Raw genomic sequence first — 27407 nt, 5'->3', positions numbered from 1 at the left:
TGCATGCAAATATTTATGAAGACCAGGAGTGTTTATATGCATACAAATATTTACACCAGGAGAGAGAGAGAGAGAGAGAGAGAGAGAGAGAGAGAGAGAGAGAGAGAGAGAGAGAGAGAGAGAGAGAGAGAGAGAGAGGGATTAGTAGATAATCCTATTATTTTTTCGTGGAAAGCTTTAACTTCTTGAACAAGTTAATCCCTTTGGTGGTGGCAGCAAAATACGAGTTCTCTACGCCACAGACATTTCTCTTGTTATTTGTTGAGTTCACTTTTCTCTCATTTAAAGGCATTATGCTTGTGCTTTTATTTTGATGTACTTGTTTATTCATTGTTTTATTAGGTTGCACAAAATTTATTTAATTTATTTTATCGATATTTTGTTTATTAATTGCAATAACCGTTCATATACTATTGATGGGATCTTACTGCGTTCTTTATGTAGAAATTTTTGAAAGTTGTTGGTGTCCTTATGCCAGCACGGGCTCTTGCTCCAAGAGCGACCAGTAAATGGTATACCCAGGACCTGTCAGTCTGCTGTAGACATTTTCTGTAGTCTTTTTGTATCAATGCCTCGATCTTGAGTTTGAATATGAAGAAGGGGAAACACTTGTTCATGAAAATAGAATAGCGATAGGAATTGAGTAATACCTGCCAGGCCACCTTTTCTCACATTCCGCTGTTTCTTTCCTCCATTTTCCAAGCTTTGGCATTCTCACCTCCCCCTCTCTGTTTTTCCAGACTTATATAAGGTCTAGTTAAACTCCACCCTTCTTCCATCACCTTCCGTTTTCTGATATTATTCGGGCCTGGGCTAGAAAGAGGCAGTAGGTTGCCCGTTCTATATAGGTCTAGAAGGGAATCTGAGAGTAAACTGGTTTGAAAGGCGTAACAGGAGGAAAACCTCAAAGCAGTTGCACTATGAAACAATTGTTAGGACATGTTGGAAGACCAATGGAAGAAAGAGAATATGAACGTAGGAACAGTAAAAAGAATGATAGGGGTTGCAGCTAGGGGCCGAAGGCACGCTGCAAAGAACCTAAGTAGAGCCTACAGTGCACTGCGTGAGGGGCACTGACGACACTGCCCACCAACGGGGATTTGTTTGTTGGCGTCATTAAACCGAAATCGTTGTATGGGTTATTATGGAACTCGCTGGAAATGTTAACCCACTAAGATTTAGTCAGCTGCAAAACTTGCCACTAGTCCTGTTCTCACCTCGACGACTGGTTCTGTTCTGTCAGTGTCAGGTGGAGTTCGAGATTAGTTAAGTGTCTTTTGGTAATTGTCAATCTCCCGGGAAAGGATATGTAGAAATTTCGGTGCTATTTTAGCTTGTTATCAACGCGTCACCTCCGGGGTGCTAGTACTAAGCATGGCGGAAGCTCAATGGGACGCCGTGTTTAGTACTAACCCCCTCGGGGTTCAAAGATATAGTTTATTAATATAATTTATCGACCACACAATATAGAAATGTTTGTATATAAAATAATTCGATCCCCGAGGGGCTAGTACTAAACACGGCGTCCCATTGAGCTTCCGCCATGTTTAGTACTAGCACCTCGGAGGTGACACGTAGATAACAAGCCAAAGTAGTACCGAAATTTTCCTGTAGATTTTTGTAGTTTGTATTGTAGGGTCAGATCGATAACAAATCACCACCAACCAAAGCATGATTTTGTAAAGACAATTTCTTACCTTTGTTGCTCAGAACGCCGTGACGTCATTGGCGTCATTACTGACAATTACTTCTAATTGGAGTTTGGAATTTCAACATATATGAGCCTTTTTTTATTTAACGTGAGGTATTATGATTAAAATTGGGTAAATTAAGGCTAGTTTAGTGGAATTGGTTCCAAAATGAGAGGCTGTATGTTCCTATTTTTTTCAAGAATTTCGGGCCAGCCCTAGGAGAGCTGTTAATCAGCTCAGTGGCCTGGTAAAACTAAGGTACACTTAACTTGACTTAAGGACTGAATATTCTTATTTTTTATTATTATTCAGATGAAACCTATTCATATGGGACAAGCCTACCAAAGGGGCCATTGACTTGAAATTCAAGTTTCCAAAGAATATGGTGTTCATTAGGAAGGGGTAAGAGATACCACTTATTAAAAAAGAAAAAAAATAACAAATACTGAATATCACGTCTTATAAGTAACAATTATTGATTCACCATTCATAGAACTGACCCATTACCATTGAAAAGTAAGTCACTGAATACTCCTTTAACCTTTCCCACTACTATTGAAGACTATTCACTGAATACCCTTTCATAGAACCCTGCACATAATCATTAAAGGTAATTCAGTGGAGATTGTGCCAGAAGAATCATAATTCTAGTGGAAGTTAATTTCTCATTTCTGAGAACCTTCGTCTCTCCTTCGCTGGTCTCAAACGACCGAGAGTTATTAGCAATCCATTCTGAAAGTCGAGTGAGCTATTGAGAACTTGCGGATGGGAGTCCTTATTGATTGCCGTTGTGTGGCCAAGTTGATGGTAATCAATCAATAATTATAGGTGGTTTATTAGTCAGAGGAAACTTCCCTTAAGAATCTTGTATTAGTAACCAACTGCAAGGGATAGGTCTAATGCATGTAAATCTAGCGGTAGGTATGTGGTGTCTACCTTTCTGGTTAGGCCTAACCTTTCATATCTTTTCATTTTAGTTTCTTCGATTCTGGGCTAGAAAATGGTATTAGGGTGTTCGCCCAATTGGCCTTTGATCATTGAAATGACTTGAGATGTCGGTAGAAAGCATTAACGAAAGCAAATGTAAAATAAACAATAAACAAAAAACCGAGGTAGCCAGTTTATGTAAACAGCCTAGATAAAATGAGTACTTCAGTGATGAGCTTTGCAATGAGAGAGAGAGAGAGAGAGAGAGAGAGAGAGAGAGAGAGAGAGAGAGAGAGAGAGAGAAAGAAGATAAAAACTCAGAACCTCACGACAAGATACGAGGTCATATTTGAAGGTATAATGATGATGATGATGATGATTTTATAGTCACCCGTTCGTGTCTGGAGGAAGCATGCGAGATTTTATTGTCTCTCCGGTTGGCTGTTGGAAAACGAGAGAGGTGTTTTTCCCTCCTTTCTTTCAAAGGACTTTTTTTATTATTATTATTTTCTTTCCTTTACAGAGCCCATTTCCAACGCTCCGACACCATGGCGTGATTCTACTGAGGTTTCCTTAATGATCCTACCCTTGCGTGTTGTTTTATTTCTGTATATCCATATCTAAATCTATATGTAGAGTATATATATTATATATATATATATATATATATATATATATATATTATATATATATATACATATGTGAACTTTGTTAAAATGTTTTCCTTTATTTCTTAATATCTTTGATGTTTATTGCAGGTCTGTCACAGTATCTATACTTATTCTATGTTTTGTCAGTGTTAAAACTATATATATAAGAAATATATTTTTATGTCGTTTTATAGAAGATATTTGAGTGACTTGTGGACAGATGGCACGAAATTGATAACTGAAATGCGCCCATGTGCCTTATAGTTTTACGTTTTTTTCTGTGTGCATCTACAAGCGATAGACCTACAAGTGTTAGACCAACAATACTAGGCCTATACCTCTTGTATTTGCCTACAAATACAAGACTTGTAAGGGAAATCTTGATAAGGATCGGATGTAAAACGTTGATTTTAACCAAATTAAAGAACAGCCATTTTAAGATGTGCATAAACAAGCGATAGACCTACAAGTGTTAGACCAATAATACTAGGCCTACCTCTTGTATTCGCCTACAAATACAAGACTTGTAAGGGAAATCTCAATAAAGATAGGATGTGGAATGTTACTTTTAACTGAATTAAAGAACAACCATTTTAAGATTCGCATTTACAAGCGATAGACCTACAAGTGTTAGACCAACAATACTAGGCCTATCTCTTGCATTTGCCCACAAATACAAGACTTGTAAAGGAAACCTTGTTAGTTCTAATAGAATTAAAGAACAGCCATTTTTAACAGCCATTCGTATCTTACAGGTGACACTTCAGTGAGCCTCGAGGTAACAGAGGAAGGCGGAGACCTATCGGAGAAGGTCAACGGCGAGGTCAGAAGAGCGAAGAAGAAGGCGGGAGGAGGAGCCGTTGTAGAGGAGGACTCTGTCGCCACCGGCCAGGAATCCGACGAGGACTTCAGCCAGCCGGAGATCAGCAGGACCTCCGACTACGAGGAGGAGGAGGTCAGCGCAGGTCGGGTCAACGGCAAGGTCGTCCAGGAGGAAGAGGCGGAGAGCGACCAGGAGACCGAAGATCTCGTGAGCGAGCGGCAGAACGTCGAGGTCTCCGAGAGCACCCAGGAAGTCGAGGGGGTCGTCGAGGTCACAGAGCGCCAGGAGACGCTCGACGAGGTCACACAGGGCTCGGACGAGGAGGTAGAAGTCTCGGGGAGGGAGAGCGTCGACCTACAAGAGGAAGCGGCCCCGCCAAAGAGGAAAGTAGTCGAGTACGTGGAAGACACCGCGGAAGAGGACCAGGACCTAGCGACCGAGGAAGAGAGCGTAGCCGAGGCCGTAGAGGAGAAACGGGACACTGAACCGGTCACCGAAGGGAGAGAAGAAGAGGAGGAAGTCCAAGAGGAAGAGGAACAGGAAGCGGAAGTTGTCGAGGCTCCGGAAGAGCCCGCCCAAGAGGAGGAGAATCTAGTCGACTGCGAACCCAAGACCAAAGAACCCACCAAAAGCCTCAAGAAGACCAAAAAGAAGGAGCCAGCCAAAAAAGAAGAAGTTGAAGAAGAACAGGAGGAGGAGGGCAGAAAGCCGCCGCCGGAGGCCTTACACAGACGCAGAAGCTCGGCCGAAAGCTTCCAGAAGCTCAAGGACAGATTCAGCAACGGGACGAAGGTAGAGGAGAACAACAGGAAGAACAAAGAGGACGAGAAGGGCCAAGGGGGAGCCAAGAACATCATGTCTGAAAAGAGCAAGAGATTCGTGAGTATTCGGTCGTTGGTGTTTTTTTTGCCTTTTCTCTGATACTATCTACCTACCTTTCTATCTATATATTTCTATATATTTCTATACACCTTTCCCAAAGGTATTCTGATGTAATTAAATTTCCTCGCAGGTATTCTGTGTTTGTTAGGATTGAGAGAAAAATTGTGGGCGTCGTTAGGTAATTTTTGCTGTTCGTTGTGTACAATAGCATAGCGATGAGAAAGCTTTAATTTTGCTCGCATTATTATTATAGTCTTCACTGGAACCCGGGGCTGCTGTCTCCCCTACCCCTCCCCCACCCAGGGTGGATAAACAGGTTTGCAGGATGTCTCCCCTACCCTCCCGTTCCCCTACCTACCCTGCCCCCACCTGGGCGGACAAACTGGTTTGCAGGGGGTGGGTGGTTGTGTCATGTCTCTCCTACTGCCACCCAGGGGAGGACTAACAAGATCAGATCCTCTTGGATTTTATTATTATAGATTATGATTATTATGAGCTAGTTGGTGTGTTCCACGCTGGAACCCGGTGCTGCTGGTCTCCCCTGCCCTCCCGATCCCCTAACTACCCTGCCCCACCTGGGCGGACAAACAGGTTTGCAGGACGAGGGTGGATGTCTCCACAACCCTCACGTTCCCTAACTACTGTTACCCGGGGAGGATAAACAAAATTTGCAGGGTGTGGGTTTGTACGTTATTTTATTAGGATAAACAAAATCCACCCGTATTTTATTATTATTATTATTATTATTATTATTATTATTATTATTATTATTATTATATTTGTGTAGGCGAGTTTTAGCTCTGAAAAATAAGCATACGAATGAAACATTATGGTTCAAACGAAGTAAAGAGAAAATAATTAGCTTTTTGTTTGATTTTACAACAGATTTGTCATATCAGATGCGAATTATGAAGACAAATGAATATCGATACAGGATGACTGTTTAGTCCTATAGCTATGAGACTGTTTATGCTAATCTCAGTATTTTATATTTAAATTTATTTGTGTCGATCGCATCACTGTGTAACACTTTAAATAAACAAGTAAAAAATCCGCCAAAGTTTCTTAGGGGCAATCGAGTTTTCTGTACGGCCGCTACGGCGTATAATCAAGGCCACCAAAAATAGATCTATCTTTCGGTGGTCTCGGTATGATGCTGCGTGAGCCGCGGCCCATGAAACTTCAGCCACTGCCCGGTGGTGTCCTTTCTTATATTGTTGACAGACGCACGATTATGGCTAACTTTAACATAAAATAAAATAAAAACTACGTATGCTAGAGGGCTGCAATTTGGTATGTTTGATGATTTGTGGGTGGATGATCTACATACCAATTTGCAGCCCTCTAGCCTCAGTAGTTTTTAAGATCTGAGGGCGGACAGAAAAAGTTCGGACTGACAGACAGAGCCGGCACAATAGTTTTCTATTACAGAAAACTAAAATTAACTTGTTTTAATCATTCCAGCAGACATTTAAATCAATTTCGAAGCGGGACGATTATATTCAATAACCCTGCATAATCGCACTCCGCCAAATTACTAGATCAAAAGGAAGCCGCCCTATATTCATGTATTTACAAACAGATCCATCAGAACGTTAGCAATAATCTTATTAACGTCCGTATCGTCTATCAAAACTAAGGGTTGGGGGCGGGGTGGTAAAACTTGGCTTGTCAACATACCTCATATCAACAAGATGACGGATATGAGCAAGGAACGTGGGTACTTAGGAAAAAGGGGATAGTGTCATATACTTTTTGGCATTGATAAAAGACATCGTCTGCCCAGCTATCAACTTGGCACTCCAGACGAGAGAGAGAGAGAGAGACAGAGGAAGGAAGGAGAGAGAGAGAGAGTGCCATAAGATACCTGGCATCAGTTGTAAGCTTTGAGCTGTCATCAACCCACTCCCGAAATGTCAAAAATACCCTTACGGGTACGATTGCCCACTTGACCCACTGCGTTGTATATGATTTGGGAGACTTCCAGATGATGACGGGGTATTATTATTATTATTATTATTATTATTATTATTATTATTATTATTATTATTATTATTATTAAGGGTACAATAAGACCCTAATTCTTGAGGGTAAATGTAGACATGTTGTTTCATTCGTAAAACCTAAGATTATTATTATTATTATTATTATTATTATTATTATTATTATTATTATTATTATTATTACTACTACTGTCGATCATAAATGCCTCGAATTCTTGAGTCGATGTCGAGATCATATTGTTTCATTTGTTGTTGGGCCCTAAGATTATGTTTGCCAATTAGAATTATTATTATTATTATTATTATTGCATCATTATCTTCATTATTATTATTATTACTACTTGTCGATCATAAATATCCAGTAATTGTTGTTGACCCATCCTTTAGAGCCGATGTCGAATTATCGTTCTTATTACTATCCAGAAATTGTTGTTGGGCCCATGATTTTGACGTTGTTTGCCAATCCAGAATTTGTTGTTGCACCCATTATCTAGACGCTGTTTCCGATGCATCATTATCTTCATCCAGAGATTGTTGTTGCCCCCATGATCTAGATGTTGTTTTCCAATGCATCGTTATTATCATATCCAGAAATAGTTGTTGCACCCATGATTTAGACGTTGCTTTCCAATGCATCGTTCTTATTACTATCCAGAAATAGTTGTTGCGCCGATGATTTAGTTGTTTTCCAATGCAGCATTATCATGAACAGGTGGCACAACATTCTTCTTCTTCTTCTTCCTGTGCCCTGTAAATAAAGCAAGTCCGTTACGCCCCGACTACGTGCTTGGACCGAGCGCCTTCAGGAAGTGCTTGCTTGCATGCCTTCGTAACAAACTGGAGAGAGAGAGAGAGAGAGAGAGAGAGAGAGAGAGAGAGAGAGAGAGAGAGAGAGAGAGAGGGAGAGGGGAGGGGGGAGAGGGAGACGTTGCATGTGTTGTGCTTTGCAACAGTTGAAAGTCTGGGGGGGGGGGAGAGGGGTTACTTATTGCCCGTGTCTGATGCCGCCCCCTCCCCGAGTTCTTTGCAGAGGTGGTTTGTGCCAATGAAAATTCTCTCTCTCTCTCTCTCTCTCTCTCTCTCTCTCTCTCTCTCTGTCTCACCTCTCTCTCTCTCTCTCTCTCATGTGATTAAAGTTCTGTATGTTATATGTCCACCATGTGATTAAAGCTATTAAGTGCTCTCTCTCTCTCTCTCTCTCTCTCTCTCTCTCTCTCTCTCTCTCTCTCAAGTTCTGTATGTCTATATGTCCACCATGTGATTAAAGCTATTAAGTGCTCTCTCTCTCTCTCTCTCTCTCTCTCTCTCTCTCTCTCTCTCTCTCTCTCTCTCTCTAAGTTCTGTATGTCTATATGTCAAATGTCTTAAAGAAATGCAGTCCTTTATCTCGCTATATCTTTCCTTATCAGTTTCTTGTTCTTAACAAATAACAAAACCCACTGACAGATCTCTTCTAGTCTTTATCTGACTGAACTATTATAACCACTGAATTAAGATAGAATAGAGCCAGTCGTCCACTGAGGAGAGGATGGCAGAATAAAAATCACAGAAAGAAAGATAAAAATAGAGAAAGAATTGTGAGGGGGGAGATTGCCTTTTTTTTCATTTTTATGACCTCGTGTGACCTAATTGAACATTTTTATGACATCGTGACCTAATTAATCTTTTGAAATCTTGCACCTCTACTTATCCTCATGATATCTTTGACTTATCAGTTTCCATTTTATGACTTTAACAAACCTAACAAAACCCACTGACAGATCTCTTCTAGTCTTTTATCTGACTGAACTATTATTCCACTTGTTAACCTCTTATGATAGAATAGAGCCTTCGTCCACTGAGGAGAGGATTTTCAGAATAAAAATCTTAGAAAGAAAGATAAATTTTCAAGAATTCTTATGACCTATTGCTCATTTTCATTTTTATGACCTCGTGTGACCTAATTGAACATTTTTATGACATCGTGACCTAATTAATCGTTTTGATGATCTTGTGACCTGCTACTTATCCTCATGATATCTTATGACCTACAGCTTTCCATTTTTATGACCCCTTTATGACCTACTGCTGACGACTGTGACCTACTTCTTCACAGTTTTTATGACCTGTGACCTGCTGCTTTTCTATTTGTCTAACCTCTTATGACCTGGTTTGTATGACTTATGAGCTACTACTTATCCATTTTATGACCTCTTATGACCTACTACCCATCCATTTTCATGACCTCTTATGACCTACTACTCATCCATTTTCATGACCTCTTATGACCTACTACCCATCCATTTTCATGACCTCTTATGACCTACTACCCATCCATTTTCATGACCTCTCATGACCTACTATCCATCCATTTTCATGACCTCTTATGACCTACTACTCATCCATTCGCGAACGAGAAAATTAAAGAAAAGTAGAATAAACCGGAGTAGCGTATATCCATCCGCTTATAAATATATATATATTTATTTATTTATATATATATATATATATATATATATATATATATATAATGTATATATTTATTTATTTATTATATACACATGTATACATACATACATACATGACCTGACATGACATGGCGACGTTACACGGAAATCACTTCCTTCATCTCACCGACCTCATTTGAAAGCACGACAGAGACTTGTCATATTTATTCCCGTCTTCACGTTCAGCATTGTCACTGTCCTGACTCGTGACTCTGAACTCCTGGCTGTACTTACTGGTGGGTGAGCTTCGTCCTGTGAAGGCTCTCTCTCTCTCTCTCTCTCTCTCTCTCTCTTAGTCCTTCATGCTTTTAGGATTTCGTGCTTTTAGTCCTTCATGATTTTAGGATTCCGTGCTTTTAGTCCTTCATACTTCTAGTCCTTCATACTTTTAGTCCTTCATGCTTTTAGGATTTCGTGCTTTTAGTCCTTCATGCTTTTAGGATGTCGTGCTTTTAGTCCTTCTTACTTTTAGTCCTTCATACCTTTAGTCCTTCATGCTCTTAGGATGTGCTTTTAGTCCTTCATACTTTTAGTCCTTCATACCTTTAGTCCTTCATGCTCTTAGGATGTCGTGCTTTTAGTCCTTCATACTTTTAGTCCTTCATGCTTTTAGTCCTTCTTGTTTTTAGGATTTCGTGCTTTTAGTCCTTCGTACTTTTGGTCCTTCATATCTTTATTCCTTCGTATTAATTTATTAATTTATTATTTTTTTCAATTGGAACTCTTCTTTCTGTAGTTTTTCTTTACCTTCTTTTACTGCAATGCACACCATAATATTCTTTGGAACGCTTGAATTTCAAGTCAGTGGCCCTTTAATACATTTTATGTAGGGTTCATCTCCTGAATAATAATAATAATAATAATAATAATAATAATAATAATAATAATAATAATAATAATTGTCCTTCATACTTTGAGTTTGATTAGAACATGGGAAGAGAGACGGTTAGGAGAAATGGGAAGGAAATGATGATGAATAGTTAATGAGAAAGAGAAATGGAGTACTCGGTGAGGAGATGAATGTAGGAATGTAAAGTAGAAGTGGGATATTATGAGAATTCATGAAGAATAATGAGAAAAGAAGGTAAAATGGATTAGGAAGAAATGAGAAGGAAATGATGATGAATAGGTAATGAGACAGAGAAATGAAGTGCACTGTGAGATGATGAGTGTAAACTAAATGATAAATTATGAGAATTCACGAAGAATGATGAGAAAAGGAGGTAAAATGGACCAGGAAGAAATGAGAAGGACATGATGATGAGCTGGTAATGAGAAGGGAGAAATGAGGAGATGAGTGTTGGAACGTAAACTAGAATTGGGGAATTATGAGAGTTCGTGAAAAATGACGGAGTAGGTGAGACGTGAGAATGAATCATGAATATTTCGACGATATTGCAGTGAATCTACACGAGGGATTCGTGTCAGTGGGTGAATCACGTAGATTATAAATCATGGGAGCGGCGAGTGACGTCATGATTCGCCTTGGAGATACGATTTGTAGGATAATTAGAAAGATGTAAGATAATTTTTAAAAAATTGTAAGATACTCTAAAAAAAATTGGTAAGATAATTTTTATAAAAATTGTAAGATAATTTTGTAATTTTAAAATAAATTTTAAAAAATAGTATGATGATTAATAAAAATAAGGTAACTTTTAAAAAATTGTAAGATGATTTTTAAAAAACTGTAAGATTTTTTAAAAAGTAAGATAATTTACAAAATGTTGAGATAAATAAAAAAAATTTAGATATTTTTTTAAAAACTATAAGTTAATTTTTTAAAAATTAAGATAATTTTAAAAAATTGTAAGATCATTAAAAAATAAAAACTCGTGAAACTTGAGGTTAGAAATTCAATATTAATGAAAAAAGATTTAGGTTAAAATAACAAAGATTATAGACGAATAAAAACGAGAATAGCTCAGCACTGAAAGAGATAAAAATAAACATAAAGAAAGATAAAACGAAGGAGAGGAAGAACCACAGTGGAGATAATGAAATAATGTGAAACTTGAGATAAAAAAAAAAATAATATACAAGATGAAAGGTTGAGAATACCGTAACAAAATTAAAGACGAATAGGAAAGAGAATAGCTAAGGACTGAAAGAAATGACAGTAACAGAGATATATAAAATGAGAGAGGAATACCGTAGCACTAAAAAAGAGAGGAGAGGAAAACTCAAGAGAGAGAGAAAATGAGCAAGAGAAATAACCCACACGGCAAAAGTAAGGCAGGAAATGACGTCAGGCAACCTGGCCCGGGTCAAAATTCGGGAAGGGGCGATATTGAACTCCCCTGGAAATGATATGGACGGCAGCGGGACATTCTTCGGCTGCCTTGAGTGTCTGCAGATGGAGAGAGACTCAGAGACAGATAGACGGAGGAGAAATAACGGAAGGGAGAGAGAGAGTGGAAAAGACGGGCGGGTCCTTTGGGATGCTCACGGCGCCGGTAGGAAGGATAAAGGATTTTTATATATATATATATATATATATATATATATATATATATATATATATATATATATATATATATATAGAGAGAGAGAGAGAGAGAGAGAGAGAGAGAGAGAGAGAGAGAGAGAGAGAGAGAGAGAGAGAGAGAAATGAATTACACACACATGTATATATATATATATTATATATATATATATATATATATATATATATATATATTTATATTTATATATATATATATATATATATATATATATATATATATATATATATATATATATATATATATATATATAGAGAGAGAGAGAGAGAGAGAGAGAGAGAGAGAGAGAGAGAGATGGGGAGGAATGATTATCGTTAGCATTTAATTACACTGGGACTGCAATGATTTTTATATATTTTTATTAAAAACGCTTTTGAGATTCAGAACCTAAGCATAGAAGTACTTTCACGAAGGGAAAGGAAGTATCGGATGAAGCATTATCTGTCTTGTATATTAAAAACAAAGAGGTGATTAAAAAATAGTGATAATAATAAATTATAATAATTTTTCTTTTGAAGTGCAGAATATTTTAACAGACATCACCTGTTCCTAGTAGTGGAAAGCTCCTTTAACTAGTGTATTTTTCCTCAGTGATTTTTGGTTTTGCTATTTGTCTTTTTCCTGAGTGGGTGGGATGTGTAATAATTGTCTAATATATATACATATATATATATATATATATATATATATATATATATATATATATATATATATATATATATATATATATATATATATATATATATATATATATATATATATATATATATATATATATATATATCAAGCAAAAGTCCACACCAATTTAAATATTCAAAGTGATCGATTCAGTCACCAAGAATAGCCACCCCCTTTCCTTCCCTCCCCTACCCCTACCCCTACCCTTCCCCCCCCTCCCCCCTACCCCTCCCCCTCCCCCTTCCACAACACCCCCACCCACCCTCCACGAAACCTCAGATGACGTCACGAGAGCGGCGGACAAGGTCGCATGAGTATGGGGAATTTCTGTGAATTGGAACTCGGAGTTCTCATTAAGTCTGGATCGTTTGAAAGCTCTGACAGGTCGCCTTTGTTCATTTTTATTCTTTTGTGTTCATTTGTATTCTTTGTTCATTTTTAGTCCACTTTATTTTTCGTTCATTTTTATTTACTTTTAATCTTTGTTCATTTTTGTTCTTTGTTCGTTTTTAGTTCACTTTATTCTTCCTTCATTTTAGTCCACTTTAATTTTGGTCCATATTTATTTTAATTTATTCTTATTTATTTTGATTCAATTTTGTTCTTTGTTCATTTTTATTTATTTTTATCCTTTGTTCATTTTTATGCAGTTTTATTCTTTGTTCATTATTATTCTTTGTCCATTTTTTCAGAGGATTTTGGACACACACATACACATATTATATAGATATGTGTGTGTGTAATTTTAACCACCACAAATCCCTCGTAAATTCTCTCTCTCTCTCTCTCTCTCTCTCTCTCTCTCTCTCTCTCTCTCTCTCTCTCTCTCTCTCTCTCTCTCTCTCTATCTATATATATATATATATATATATATATATATATATATATATATATATATATATACATGTGTATAGTATGTATTTGTATATATACATGTGCATATACATACATACATACATACATACATTCATACCTCCATACATACGTACTGTATATACTGTACGTACATGCACCCTCACTTCCCCTGTTCAGTTTTATTAGTGCGCTGCCTGGGAATGAGCTGGCGAACAATTCCTGACCGATAATCAAACAAGATCGCGATGAATATGTATATGCTATTATCATAATGTGAGTCGCTCGTGCTAATGGATGTTGAAGGGGTAGATGGTAATCTTGGCTGTGTTTGTGTAGGGGTAGGTGTATGTGTAGTGTAGGTGTGTGTGTGTTGGTACGTGTTCGTGTGTTCGTGTAAGTAATGGGTCCTAGTTGTGTATTGATATCTGTTCGTGTGTGTAAGTCATGGTGTGTATGTTGATGTGTGTGTGTTCATATATGTGTGTGTATGTGTATTTCAGTACATCAGTTAAACTGAAGACGCTCAGTTAGTGTCCTAAATCATCAGTTATTATCTATTTTGGGATTCATTGTAATCTTTGTGTAGTGTGTTTTACCTATTGGAATACACTGTATCCCTTGTATATATAGTGTTTTTGTATACACAAACATCCATACACTCATTACACTATATTCATTGTATATAATGTGTATTTTGTTATACACACAATCATACTAACACCCAATACACTATATTCATTGTATGTATAGTGTGTTTTGTTATATCCACAAATCTACTTACATCCAATAAACTATATTCATTGTATATATTTGTATTTTGTTATATACACAAACCTACTTACGCCCAATACACTATATTCATTGTATATATAGTGTATGTTGTTATATACACAAACCTACTTACACCAAGTACACTATATTAATTGTATATAGTGTATGTTGTTATATACACAAACCTACTTACACCAAGTACACTATATTCATTGTATATATAGTGTATTTTGTTATATACACAAACCTACGTACACATAATACACTATATTCATTGTATATAATGTGTATCCTGTTACATACATAAACTTACTAACACCCAATACTATATTCATTGTATATATAGTGTATTTTGTTATGAGCACAAACCACCATACACCCAATGAATCATAAACATTTTCCTGGGACAAACACACACCAGTCGCCATCAAACCTCTCTCTCCCTCTCATCACCAACTCTCAGTACAGCATTTGAGGTCATTCTCTGGTTTCTGCAGTTCCCCCTCCCTACGGGAAACCCAAGCACTGGGACCTCCGAGGTCATTCAGCGCTGAAACGGAAATTGACAGTAAAAGTTTGAAAGGTGTAACAGGAGGAAAACCTTGCTATTGCAGTATGAAACAATTGTTAAGAGAGGGTTGAAAATAAGATGGAAGAAAGAGAATATGAAAGGAGGTACAGTAAAAGGAACGAAAGGGGTTGCAGCCTGGGGGCCGCCGTTATCAATAAGCTTTAATTTTGACCTGTGGCTTACGTAGTTCGTTTCCCTTTAATTGCTGAGTCAGCTGAAACAAACATTGCCTAATGACATTTAATAACAGAACCCACTAATTACCGGCGTTATTTCGTTTCCTCGTTGTCGGTTTATTTATCGGATAAAGGCAGAGAGAGAGAGAGAGAGAGAGAGAGAGAGAGAGAGAGAGAGAGAGAGAGAGAGATTAGGATACATGTAACTTCATTGAGCTGATAAGAGATTAGAAACAGTGTACGATAAGCTGTTTACAATAGTATTTTAACATACTAAATCTCGGTTCGTTACATTGAAATGTTTAGCTGATGAGAAAGAGAGAGAAAGAGATCAGTGCGTTACATTGAAGTGTTTAGCTGATGAGAGAGAGAGGGGGGAGAGATATTGATTGAAATGTTTAGCTGATGAGAGAGAGAGAGAGGGGGGGGGGGAGAGATATCGGTGCGTTACATTGAAATGTTTAGCTAATAAGAGAGAGAGAGAGAGAGATCGGTGCGTTGCATTGAACTGGTTGGGTGATGAGAGAGAGAGAGAGAGAGATCGGTGCGTTACATTGAAATATTTAGCTGGAGAGAGAAAGAGAGAGAGAGAGAGAGATCGGTGCGTTACATTGAAATGTTTAGCTAATAAGAGAGAGAGAGAGAGAGAGAGAGAGAGAGAGAGAGATCGGTGCGTTGCATTGAACTGGTTAGTTGAGAGAGAGAGAGAGAGAGATCGGTGCGTTACATTGAAATGTTAAGCTGATGAGAGAGAGAGAGATTAGGATACACGTAACTTCACTGAGCTGATAAGAGATAAGAGATTAGAAACTGCGTACGATAAGCTGTTTACAATAGCATTTAGCCCCACCAAATCTCTGGGAGTTAAATTGAAGTGTTTAGCCGATAAATTTGAGATAGAGGAGGAGATTTATGCATAAATTCTTATCTGATAAGTGGATATCGGCATTACTCTGATTTTTATTGTTACTTGAATTTTAAACGATAAGCTTGACCAGAGATAGAGGGAAATTTATGAATGCATTTTTTGACAGTTAAACGATTTTTATAAATGGAAATTCAAAATAAATGATACGATGACAGTTAAACTGTTTTTTAGATGTTCATTTTGGCATTGTCTGTCCGTCCGCACTTGTTCTGTCCGCCTTCAGATCTTAAAAACTGCTGAGGCTAGAGGGCTGCAAATTGGTATGTTGATCATCCATCCTCTAATCATCAGACATACCAAATTGCAGCCCTCTAAGCTCAGTAGTTTTTATTTTATTTAAGGTTAAAGTTAGCCATAATCGTGCTTCTGGCAACGATATAGGATATGCCACCACAAGGTTAAAGGTAGACTCGATCATACGCTGTAGCGGCTGTACAGAAAACTCGATTGCGCCGAAGACACTTCGGCGCAGTATCTACTTGTTATAACTTGAAATAAAAAAAGATATTCTTGTGAAAATAAAAAAATGAATTTGTGAATATATTCTGTCATGACAGTTAGACGATTTTTCTTCTTACTTTTTATTTTTATTAATTAGAAGACATAAATTAAAAAGATTGAGGTAATTGTATGAATAAATATTTTTTATGACGAACGAGATGAGTTAAAAAGATAGACGTAAACTGATAAATACATTTTTAGGATCAATGAATTTTTTATTTTTGTCTTTTTATCATCGAAAGTTTTAAGGTCTCTACAAGGCCGGTTACTGAATCACTGAGGGAACGTAAACATCCGAATCGACAAACCGGATCCGTTTTGCAGCACATATGCTTAGCATTGTTTGTACATTTCAAAAACAAGGTCATTGTTTCGGGGACAATGAAACATAGGCATTGTTCTCTGCGGACGGCTCCACTGGAATGCGATGTATATATATTGTGTACACTGTACGTGATAATAATAATAATAATAATAACTATTATTATTGTTATTATTATTATTATTATTATTATTATTACGTAGTGTACAGTAAGAAACAAAATCATCATAATCATTATTTTTATTATTTATATTATTTATTTATATTATTGTTTTGTACAACTAAAAATTGTTTTAACTAACAAGGGATGGCTCTATAGAAAAATCAAGAAAATGATAACTAGCCCTTTCACACTGCCATTCCACTGTAACTTGCACCCATTTATTATTATTATTAAATATTATTATTATTATTATTATTATTATTATTATTATTATTATTATTATTATTATTATAAAGGAATCAGCATCCACGCACTTAAATAACATAAAAGGATTTATTATTTAGGGACTAACGTCACCCGTGAATCACCTTTTGATTTCAATATCTAAATTTATTTGTATTAATTTCCAGATGTTTTCAACTGACTATTTTCTTCTGAAGTCTGTCCGCATTGTCATCACAAATTTGGAAACAAAAGAATATAATAAATAATTAGGAAATGTGATCAGTTTGAAAATTATGATTACAGGTTGGAAGATTATGATTGGCGTTTGAAAATTACGTTCTGAATAATTAATTTATTGATGGTAGTTCAGTACAAATAACAAAGTATTAGTTTACGATAATCCTCAGAAATATTAACTACTAATATTCTTCGTTCTGTCTGTTATGCCAAAACAAATACCGTGGAAGGATTGATCGTGATTCATACCTGTATTAAAATTTTACTTACCATGGAAGAATCAGAAGTGATTGATACCTGTATAATTTTTTTTTTGTTCTGTCTGTCATGCCATAACAAATACCATGAAAGAATCTTACGTGATTGATTAAAATTTTTTCTTGCTGTAGAACTCAATTTTTTCTTGCTTTTCGCTTTGTTATGTCAGAACAAATACCTTGGAAGAATCGGACGTGACTGATACCTGTATTTTTTTTCTTTTTATTCTGTCTGTCATGCCAAAACAAATACGTGGAAGGATTCATAAAGATTCATACCTATAATAAATATTTTTTTTGTTGCTTGTTATGCCAGAACAAATAGCATGGAAGAATCAGACGTGATTCATACCTGTATTAATTTATTTTTTCGTTTCTGTCTGTCATGCCAAAACAAATACGTGGAAGGATTCATAGTGATTCATACCTGTAATAAATTCTTTTTTGTTGTTTGTTATGCGAGAATGAATACCGTGGAAGAATCAGACGTGATTCATACCTGTATTAAATTTTTTTTTCGTTTCTGTCTGTCATGCCAAAACAAATACGTGGAAGGAGTTATAGTGATTCATACGTGTAATAAATTCTTTTCGTGTCTGTTATGTCAGAATAAATACCGTGGAAGAATTGATCGTGATTTATACCTGTCCTTGCCTCGCAGTAGGGACCTAAATCAACCATATTAATTATATATATATATATATATATATATATATATATATATATATATATATATATATATATATATATATATATATATATACATATAAATATATATATATATATATATATATATATATATATATATATAAAGAGAGTCCATTGAACCCCCTTAGACACGATTAACTTTGCCAAGAGACTAAAATTATACAGTATGTGGAGAATGTTCAGAAAAGATACCGTCCGATTTTTATGCTTTTCTTTTCCATTTTGTTTTCACTTGTCAGCGGCTACTGTGTAAGCGAGGGAGGAACAAGTACTAGGAGCTGTTGGCATCGCCTCATTTCATCTTGGCAAACGTGAATAAGTGCGCGGGTGGGTGTTGTGTGTAGAGACAGCTCTGTACTCCACGCATTTAGCTGACTCTGTAGAACATGGCGAAGGGAGAAAAAAATCAAGAATTGAAACAAACATTCCCGCTCTGCAGCCTGTGATATATTTAACCGCCGTTTTAGTTTTCTGGAAAAGAAAACTTTTGTGCCGGCTTTGTCTGTCCGTCCGCACTTTTTTCTGACCGCATTTTATTCTGTCCGCAGTTTATTCTGTCCGCACTTTTTCTGTCCGCCCTCAGATCTCAAAAACTACTAAGGCTAGAGGGCTGTAAATTATGTTGGTCATCCACCCTCCAATCATCAAACATACCAAATTGCAGCCCCCTAGCCTCAGCAGTTTTTAATTTATTTAAGGTTAAAATAACCCATACGGCACTATACAATGTACAGAATAACCCATACGGCACTATACAATGTACAGAAAACTCGATTGCGCCGAAGAAACTGCGGCTGATTTTTCACTTTTTTTTTTTTTATTTGAGGTTTTTACCTTCATTCTGGTGGCGAGAAAATGGTTGAATTTGTAACCGGCTGGATTTTTTTAAAGGTATATTTGTGTAAAATGAGAATATAATATATTCTTTAGTATGTACACACTACATTCTGTATGTGTACTAAATGAGGATATTTCATATTCTTTAGTTTGTACCGAATGAAGATATTTTTATTCTTTAGTTACTAAATTAGAATATATCATATTCTCTAATTTGTACAAAATAAGAATGATGCATATTCCTCAGTTTGTACTAAATGAGAATAGTTTATATTCTTTAGTTTCATATTCTTTAGTTTGTACTGAAAGAGAATGTTTTTATTCCATTTTCGCAAGTAAGGCCACATAAACCAAGTAGGCCACACTTTTTAGGACTGGTTCGTTCTCAGTCTACCTCCCACCAGTCCACCCAGCTGTAAATGGGTACCAGCATGTTCTGGGGTCATAAAAAAAAAAAAGGGTGTGAGGGTTGCAACCTCATTCAAAGTAAGGGAGAAGGGGAGTAGGACCTAGAAAGTAATCGGATGAATAGGATGGAGGAAGTGTTAGAACGGAAGGTTCTGGAATGATGAGAAAGTACGAGAGGTCATACATGACTGCATTATATATTTATATATATATAATATATATATATATATATACTGTATATATATATGTATATATATATATATATATATATATATATATATATATATATATATATATATATAATGTGTGTGTGTACGTAAGTGAAGAATGAGAGAGAGAGAGAGAGAGAGAGAGAGAGAGAGAGAGAGAGAAAGGAGAACTTCATCACCGTCACTGAAATAGATAACATGACAGTATTGCAAACGGAGCGAGCCAGCTCTTATCGCAAGAGGCTGCATGAGAGAGAGAGAGAGAGAGAGAGAGACCTGGCAACTCTCCCAGAGTGAAGCAGATATTGCCATTAGCAAGTTAATGATACATTTTGTAAGAAAATTGGTATTCTGGCACTCTCCCGAGAGTACGAATTGAAGTCACTTTTTTTAATTTATTTTTTTATAAATGTTAATAGTGTTAGATACTGCAGCTTATCCATTTTCACTTGTGCATCTCTCTCTCTCTCTCTCTCTCTCTCTCTCTGTACGTGCATATATATAGTCTATACTGTACACACTACAGTATATATATATATTTATAAATAAATGTATGTATATAATATATGTTTTATATATAATAATATACATATATATATATATATATATATATATATATATATATATCTTCTTTTTTTGGACAGCATACTGCATAATCTCTCTCTCTTTATGTATATATATATATATATATATATATATATATATATATATATATATATATATATATATATATATATATATATATTTATTGTTGTTAAGCGCAATTAATTACTTGTATAATCTCTCTCTCTCTCTCTCTCTCTCTCTCTCTCTCTCTCTCTCTCTCTCTCTCTCTCTCTCTCTCTCTATATATATATATATATATATATATATATATATATATATATATATATATATATATATTATATGTCTATATATATATATATCTATCTATATATACAGTATATATATATATATATATATATATATATATATATATATATATATCTATATATATATCTATATATAAAGTATACTGACTTTCCTTTTATTCAAAGTCATCTTCATATATATATATATATATATATATATATATATATATATATATATATATATATATCCAGGACCATTGTGGAAATTATGAGATATATATATATATATTATATAATTAATTACCTGAGTTGTTAAGTAATTAATTCTCTCTGTAATCTCTCTCTCTCTCTCTCTCTCTCTCTCTCTCTCTCTCTCTGAGTTGACGAAAATAAAATCCCTGTTACCATGATCTGGATTTTTCTCTAAACAAATATTAAACTACTCCATTCAGTTTAAAAAGATCATTTCACACGTTCAACAGTCGCTGCCGTTAATTGGATTAACATACTTGTGAGGTAACCTAGATTTCAGCTGACTATTCATATGGGTCTCGAAAGAGATAGAGGAAGCGGGGGGGTATGTTGGGGATGGGGTGGGGTGGGGTTTCCCCTCTGTGTACGACCTCAGGCCTATCTTCCTATTGGGTCGGCTGCTTTTGTGTCTGTTGGTAATTAGGCTTTGTTTATTCTTCGTGGACTGTATTTGTATAATTCTTTATCACATTCTTAAATGATTAAATGGTTTCATTTTTATCACTTTTGTGGAAGACTTCCATTAAGTGTTGAAAAGTGAATTATCATAAATTCCAGCCGTTATTATTACAAATAATACGCCAGTATTACGCAGAAAAATTAACAGAGGCGAATTTAAAAGCATACTTTTGCCACTTTTTCACATTTTGAGAATGTCTTGGGGAAGAGTAGAAATACTACAATAAAAAAAATCATATGGGCCTCATAAGCATTTATTGTCATGTAAATAAATATGTTTGATTCATTTGCATATTTATCGTTTTATAGATATAAAAATGTTATGGGTCCGTCCTGCAATATCATTTATTTTGACGTTCGTATTACAGGTCCTTTTCAATACTGGATCATTATTTAAATAAAATTTGTTACGGACACTGTCTTTATTGTAATATATTGTGATTTTGAAATAGGTCCCTTAAGTAGTTATTACTGAACAGATAAAGGTGTTAGAGTCCTGCCCATATAATTTAAATAAAGATGTTATGGTTATTTACATAATATTCATTGTTCTATGAACAATGTCTGGCATGTACTTATTGCTATGAAAATAAGGGCTCTATACATATTTCTGGTTATACAAAGAATAAAAAAGTCTTGCTTGTGCTTATTACTATGAAAATAAGGGCTCTATACGTATTTATTGTTCTACAAGGAATAAATAAGTTTTACTTGTACTAAATTTATTTACTATAAAAATAATGATGCGTATTTATTAGCATTATCATTATTAAAAAAACACTCATAGTAGCATGAGTCTCAAAATGGAGAAACAAATCCACAGGTATGTAAATGTACACATATTTAAAGATAAAACTGTACACATAGCTTTCGGGAATCTGTACAGTTTTATCTTTAAATATACGTACATATGCATAACTGTGAATTTGTTTCTTCATTATTATTATTATTGTTCTTGCTATCAGTCACCATTCGCCATTCCGGATTAACGCCTCCTGAAACTCGTTGCAGGGAGGAACTTCCGAAAAATGCACCCAGTGCAATCGCACTGTCTATCCCATGGAGAAGATGGAGGTGGCTGGACGTTTGCTGCACAAGACCTGCTTCAAGTGCTGTAAATGCAATTCCCAGCTGAGGTAAGTTGATTATTATTATTATTATTTTTCAGAAGATGAACCCTATTCATTTGGAACAAGCCCACCACAGGGGCCACTGACTTGAAATTCAAGCTTCCAAAGAATATTATGGTGTTCATTAGGAACAAATTGTTATTATTATTATTATTATTATTATTATTATTATTATTATTATTATTATTATTATTATTATTATTCAGAAGATGAACCCTATACATATGGAACAAGCCCACCACAGGGGCCACTGACTTGAAATTCAAGTTTCCTAAGAACATTGTGTTCATTCGAAAGAAAAAATTATTATTATTATTATTATTATTATTATTATTATTATTATTATTATTATTATTATTATTATTATTATTATTATTATTATTATTATTCAGAAGATGAACCCTATTCATATGGAACAAGCCCACCAAAGGGGCCACTGACTTTAAATTCAAGCTTCCTAAGAACATTATGCGTTCATTCGAAAGAAATTATTATTATTATTATTATTATTATTATTATTATTATTATTATTATTATTATTATTATTATTATTATTATTATTCAGAAGATGACCCTATTTATATAACAAGCCCATTATTATTCAAGAAAAGAACATTATGGTGTTCATTCGAAAGAAATTATTATTATTATTATTATTATTATTATTATTATTCATATGAAGATGACCCTTAATGGAACAAGCCCACCACAGTGGCCATTGACTTGAAATTCAAGTTTCCAAAGAACATTATGGTGTTCATTCGAAAGAAAAAATTATTATTATTATTATTATTATTATTATTATTATTATTATTATTATTATTATTATTATTATTATTCAGAAGATGACCCTTATTTATATGGAACAAGCCCACCACAGGGGCCATTGACTTGAAATTCAAGCTTCCAAAGAACATTATGGTGTTCATTCGAAAGAAATTATTATTATTATTATTATTATTATTATTATTATTATTATTATTATTATTATTATTCAGAAGATGAACCCTATTCATATGGAACAAGCCCACCACTTGGGCCACTGGCTGTAAATTCAAGCTTCCAAAGAATATTATGGTGTTCATTCGAAAGAAATTATTATTATTATTATTATTATTATTATTATTATTATTATTATTATTATTATTATTCAGAAGATGACCCTTATTCATATGGAACAAGCCCACCACAGTGGCCATTGACTTGAAATTCAAGTTTCCTAAGAACATTATGGTGTTCATTCGAAAGAAATTATTATTATTATTATTATTATTATTATTATTATTATTATTATTATTATTAATTATCATTATTATTTTATTATTATTATTAATATCATTCCGAGGATGACCCTTATTTATATGGAACAAGCCCACCAAAGGGGCCATTGACTTGAAATTCAAGCTTCCAAAGAACATTATGGTGTTCATTCGAAAGAAGTAAGAGGAGGTAAAGGGAAATACAGACAGAAGAGATCGCGCTTATTAAAAAAGAAAAAATAAATTGATAAATAGATAAAATATATTAAAATCCTTTTGACCCCTTTGAAGGGGGTTGCACCAGGAGGGTACAGCCTTCCAGTTTCTCAGTACATCTTTAAGGGATGAGGTTGCTAGCACCACGCCCTCTTTCTTGACCGAAGCAGACAGGGTACCCATTCATACCCATATACAGCTGATTGGGTTGGTGGGCAATAGGCCAGGTGGTGTTCACATACCTAGCAAACATACCATGAACTCTTGACTTATCGGTTCTCTGATATTTTTGTTTACATTTTTCACTGAAGCTCTTGAATGCGAAATTGGGAGTGAAGTCACTGAACGATGTTTTTGCCTAAATGCTAGGGGGTTCCTCCTAACCCATGTTTCGAATCCAAACATCCAGGTTTTTTTTTTATTCCTAAAATCAGACATTATTTAATGGGGTTTATTTTTGTGAGCTTGTTCGATTATTAAAATGGAATTTAATGCCGTTGTTTGCATTACATTGTTTTTGTATTTTGCAATCATCCAATGTAAAAAAAAATCAAGTTGTATTTTTGTGTATTTTATCGATTATTGGGATTTTCTTTACTTTTTTTCAGTGAGATTTTTTCCGTATTCTTTTGTAAAAAAAATGTGAATATACTTACCCATTTCTGTAGTCATAAAATATGAATAAGCTTAACCGTCCATCTTATTTTATTTTCCGTATCTTTTCGATTATTGGAGTAACATATTTTACCATTCGTAATGACATTTGCTGCTGTCATGCAACGTAAACAAACCTAATATTTCACCTTCTTCTTCTTCTTCTTCTTGTTCCAGCGTGGGACGCTTCTCCATAGGTGGCAAGGACATGTACTGTATGACCCACTACAAGCAAGCTTTCAGAGAGAAGGGGAATTACGACGTCTTCACCCCAGATAATCCCATCAAAGGGAAGTGGGAGAACAAGTAAAGCGAACACAGGAAGAGAGAAAGAGAAAGAGAGAGAGAGAGAACAACGAAGAGTGAAAGACGAGGCGGAAAGAGAACTAAGATCGAGTGGACCATACCAGGGAAGCCGCTAGGGAACTTCGTGGATTTTTTGGGCAAGCAACTCACACTCCTCCCTAGGGTTTCCCCTGAATCAACTCCGGCTGAAGGGATTTTTTTTTTTTTAAGAATTCCAGCATTTTATATTTCATTTTTTTATATATATTACAAACGGTTCTATTTTTCGTCTTCATGAGATCGCGACTTGTTCGTCATTAGACATTTGAGGGTGTATGGATCGTCTCTTCAGCGAATGCAAAGGCCAGTGTAAAAAAAAAAGAAAAAAATAAGTTCTATATTTGTCCCGAGAGCTGGAATCTCAACATTCACGAATTTTTAAATTCTAAAAATTTTCCCTTCATTTTCTCATTGGAAAAGTTGGTATAACACGTGTACACTTTCAGCTCCGATACATTTCAGTATTACCATCGCCTCTGGCTTGAGGTCAGCGTGAAAATGGATTTCCTCCAGTGCTTCCAGCGGACATTATTATTATTATTATTATTTTGTTTTAGTCGTCTATTTCGTTCAGAGACGATAAACATCGGAAATCACCTGACAGTATCTTCGTGACCCTCGTGCACTTTCCCTTTGAACCGGTGGCGCAACTGAAACCAATACTCAGGTCTTCCAAAGTCATCTTGTCGAGGCTTGGGTTTTCCTTGTATATTCTTTTCTAACACTCTTGGCGTACTAAAGTTAGAGGTGTGAGTTTGTCATAATGCTTCGTTTTATTTCCAAAATACTGCTGCTGCATTAGGAAGAGTCAGTCTTGGCCAGTTGTCGGAAAAAACGGTCACACGTGAAGTTTGCTCTTGTTGTCTAGAACTTTCGAACCCGAATCACATCTGTCCAGAAGGCAGTGTCTTCGTTTTTTTTTTTTTTTTACATATTTCTTCTGAGTGTGTGTCCTCTTTTCAAAACAAGCTCTTCCACTTAACATCCTTCATCTTCTCGTGATTGCCAGTACACGATAAGTATGGTTCGCAACAGATAGGTCTGATTTTGCCGTTGAAATCTGTCGTTATTGAGCTGGTCGAGTTAACTGGAAATTCAGCAAATCTGCAACGGTGATGTAAATTGGATTTCGGGATGCGAGGTGAAGACAGTAACAGAATGGTTGTTCATGTTAGGTCTATTTTATACAATGATACAAGAGCCGCTTCTGACTAGAATTTGCTCGAATGAAATATGTAAACCTATTTTAACAGTGCTTGGTGTATTTACAACAAAGTGACTGCGTTATTTTCAAAACGCAGTTTGAGTTCTTGTGTCTTCTTCATGCATTATCAGTCAGGATTTCCACGGTACAAAATTTACTCTGAATATTAGCTTGCCAAAAATCCCAGTCATCATTAGCAAATATTATTTTAGTTTAGGTTATTGTTTTTTTTTATATTCATCCTTTGCTTGAGCGATTCCAGAAAAGTGTAAATTTCCCTGAAAATTCCTCATTTTTGTTATTTTGGTATGAAATGGAAAGATTTCCCGGTTTTTCCATGCATAAAGGATCATAATTTCTATCCTTTCCGGCGTTTTCTGTGGATGATTAGAGAGAATGTCTCAAAGATACGTTAAGAAAATGTCACGAGAATGACAGTATCTGTTTTGATGTGCCTTCTCTACTCTGTCTATTTTAATTTAGATTTCGTGAGACTGCCATTTTTGAAAATCCATCTCGTCGCCAGACTAACAATGGGTAATTTTTCGGAAAGTGTAGTTTATCGATTACACAGGCTAGTTTCGGTTACCTTATTTTCTTTCCTCCGTAGTCTTGATTTTTGTTACATTTATCGTCCAAACAAAGCACTTATCATGACAACAACTTGTTTGCAGAGTTTGCCGTAACCGAGCATAAAGAGTGTAGATATTTTTTCTTGAGAGAAAGAAATAGCTAACATATGCCATGATAATCTTTGATTGCTGTTTTTTATTTATTTACTCAGATAGTATGAATGTCTTTTCGTTGAGAATACTTAGGGGGTAATTGGTTATAGCAGAATTTTCCGTGATTCTTTTATAACCTAAACTGCTGCTAGTGAAGTCTCTGTGCCTTATTGAAGAAAAAAAATAGTTGATATGATTATGGGCATTAGTATCTCGAGAGTACATTTTTTGGAGCATGGTGACCTGTTCTCACTGCATGTAGTGCCATTGTCTTAGTTGATATTTTTTGCTCTCGACGGCTAGCATAAGTTTGAACCCTTTTTTGATCTTGAGATGAATATTAATAAATGATATTATTGATATAATTTAGTTTTTATGACCTACGAGTGCCGATTTCTTGTTCGTTTTATTTTTTGTAATCTGTGTAATTATTTAACTATGCTGTCAGAATTTTGTATGGTGTGATTCAAGACTACGTGTATAGCTGTCAGTTTACAAAG

General features: G+C 35.3%; 1 protein-coding gene across 4 annotated transcripts in view; it reads left to right on the top strand.

Moving 5' to 3' along the window:
* LOC136847294 (uncharacterized) overlaps positions 1 to 27272 on the top strand; it is a 71261-nt gene extending 43989 nt beyond the window's left edge. For all 4 annotated transcript variants that reach the window (XM_067118835.1, XM_067118839.1, XM_067118836.1 and 1 more), the window contains 3 exons: positions 4024 to 4970; positions 22386 to 22510; positions 24811 to 27272. In XM_067118835.1, the coding sequence (XP_066974936.1) occupies positions 4024 to 4970; positions 22386 to 22510; positions 24811 to 24943 (1205 nt within the window). In that variant the 3' untranslated portion in view covers positions 24944 to 27272. The remainder of the gene's footprint in view (positions 1 to 4023; positions 4971 to 22385; positions 22511 to 24810) is intronic.
* The last annotated feature ends 135 nt before the right edge of the window (positions 27273 to 27407 follow it).

This window comes from Macrobrachium rosenbergii, chromosome 16, assembly GCF_040412425.1.
Source record: "Macrobrachium rosenbergii isolate ZJJX-2024 chromosome 16, ASM4041242v1, whole genome shotgun sequence".
In the NCBI taxonomy this organism is placed as follows: domain Eukaryota; kingdom Metazoa; phylum Arthropoda; class Malacostraca; order Decapoda; family Palaemonidae; genus Macrobrachium; species Macrobrachium rosenbergii.
The sequence above is the reverse complement of the archived record's forward strand: the minus strand, read 5'-3'. Positions and strand labels throughout refer to the sequence as shown.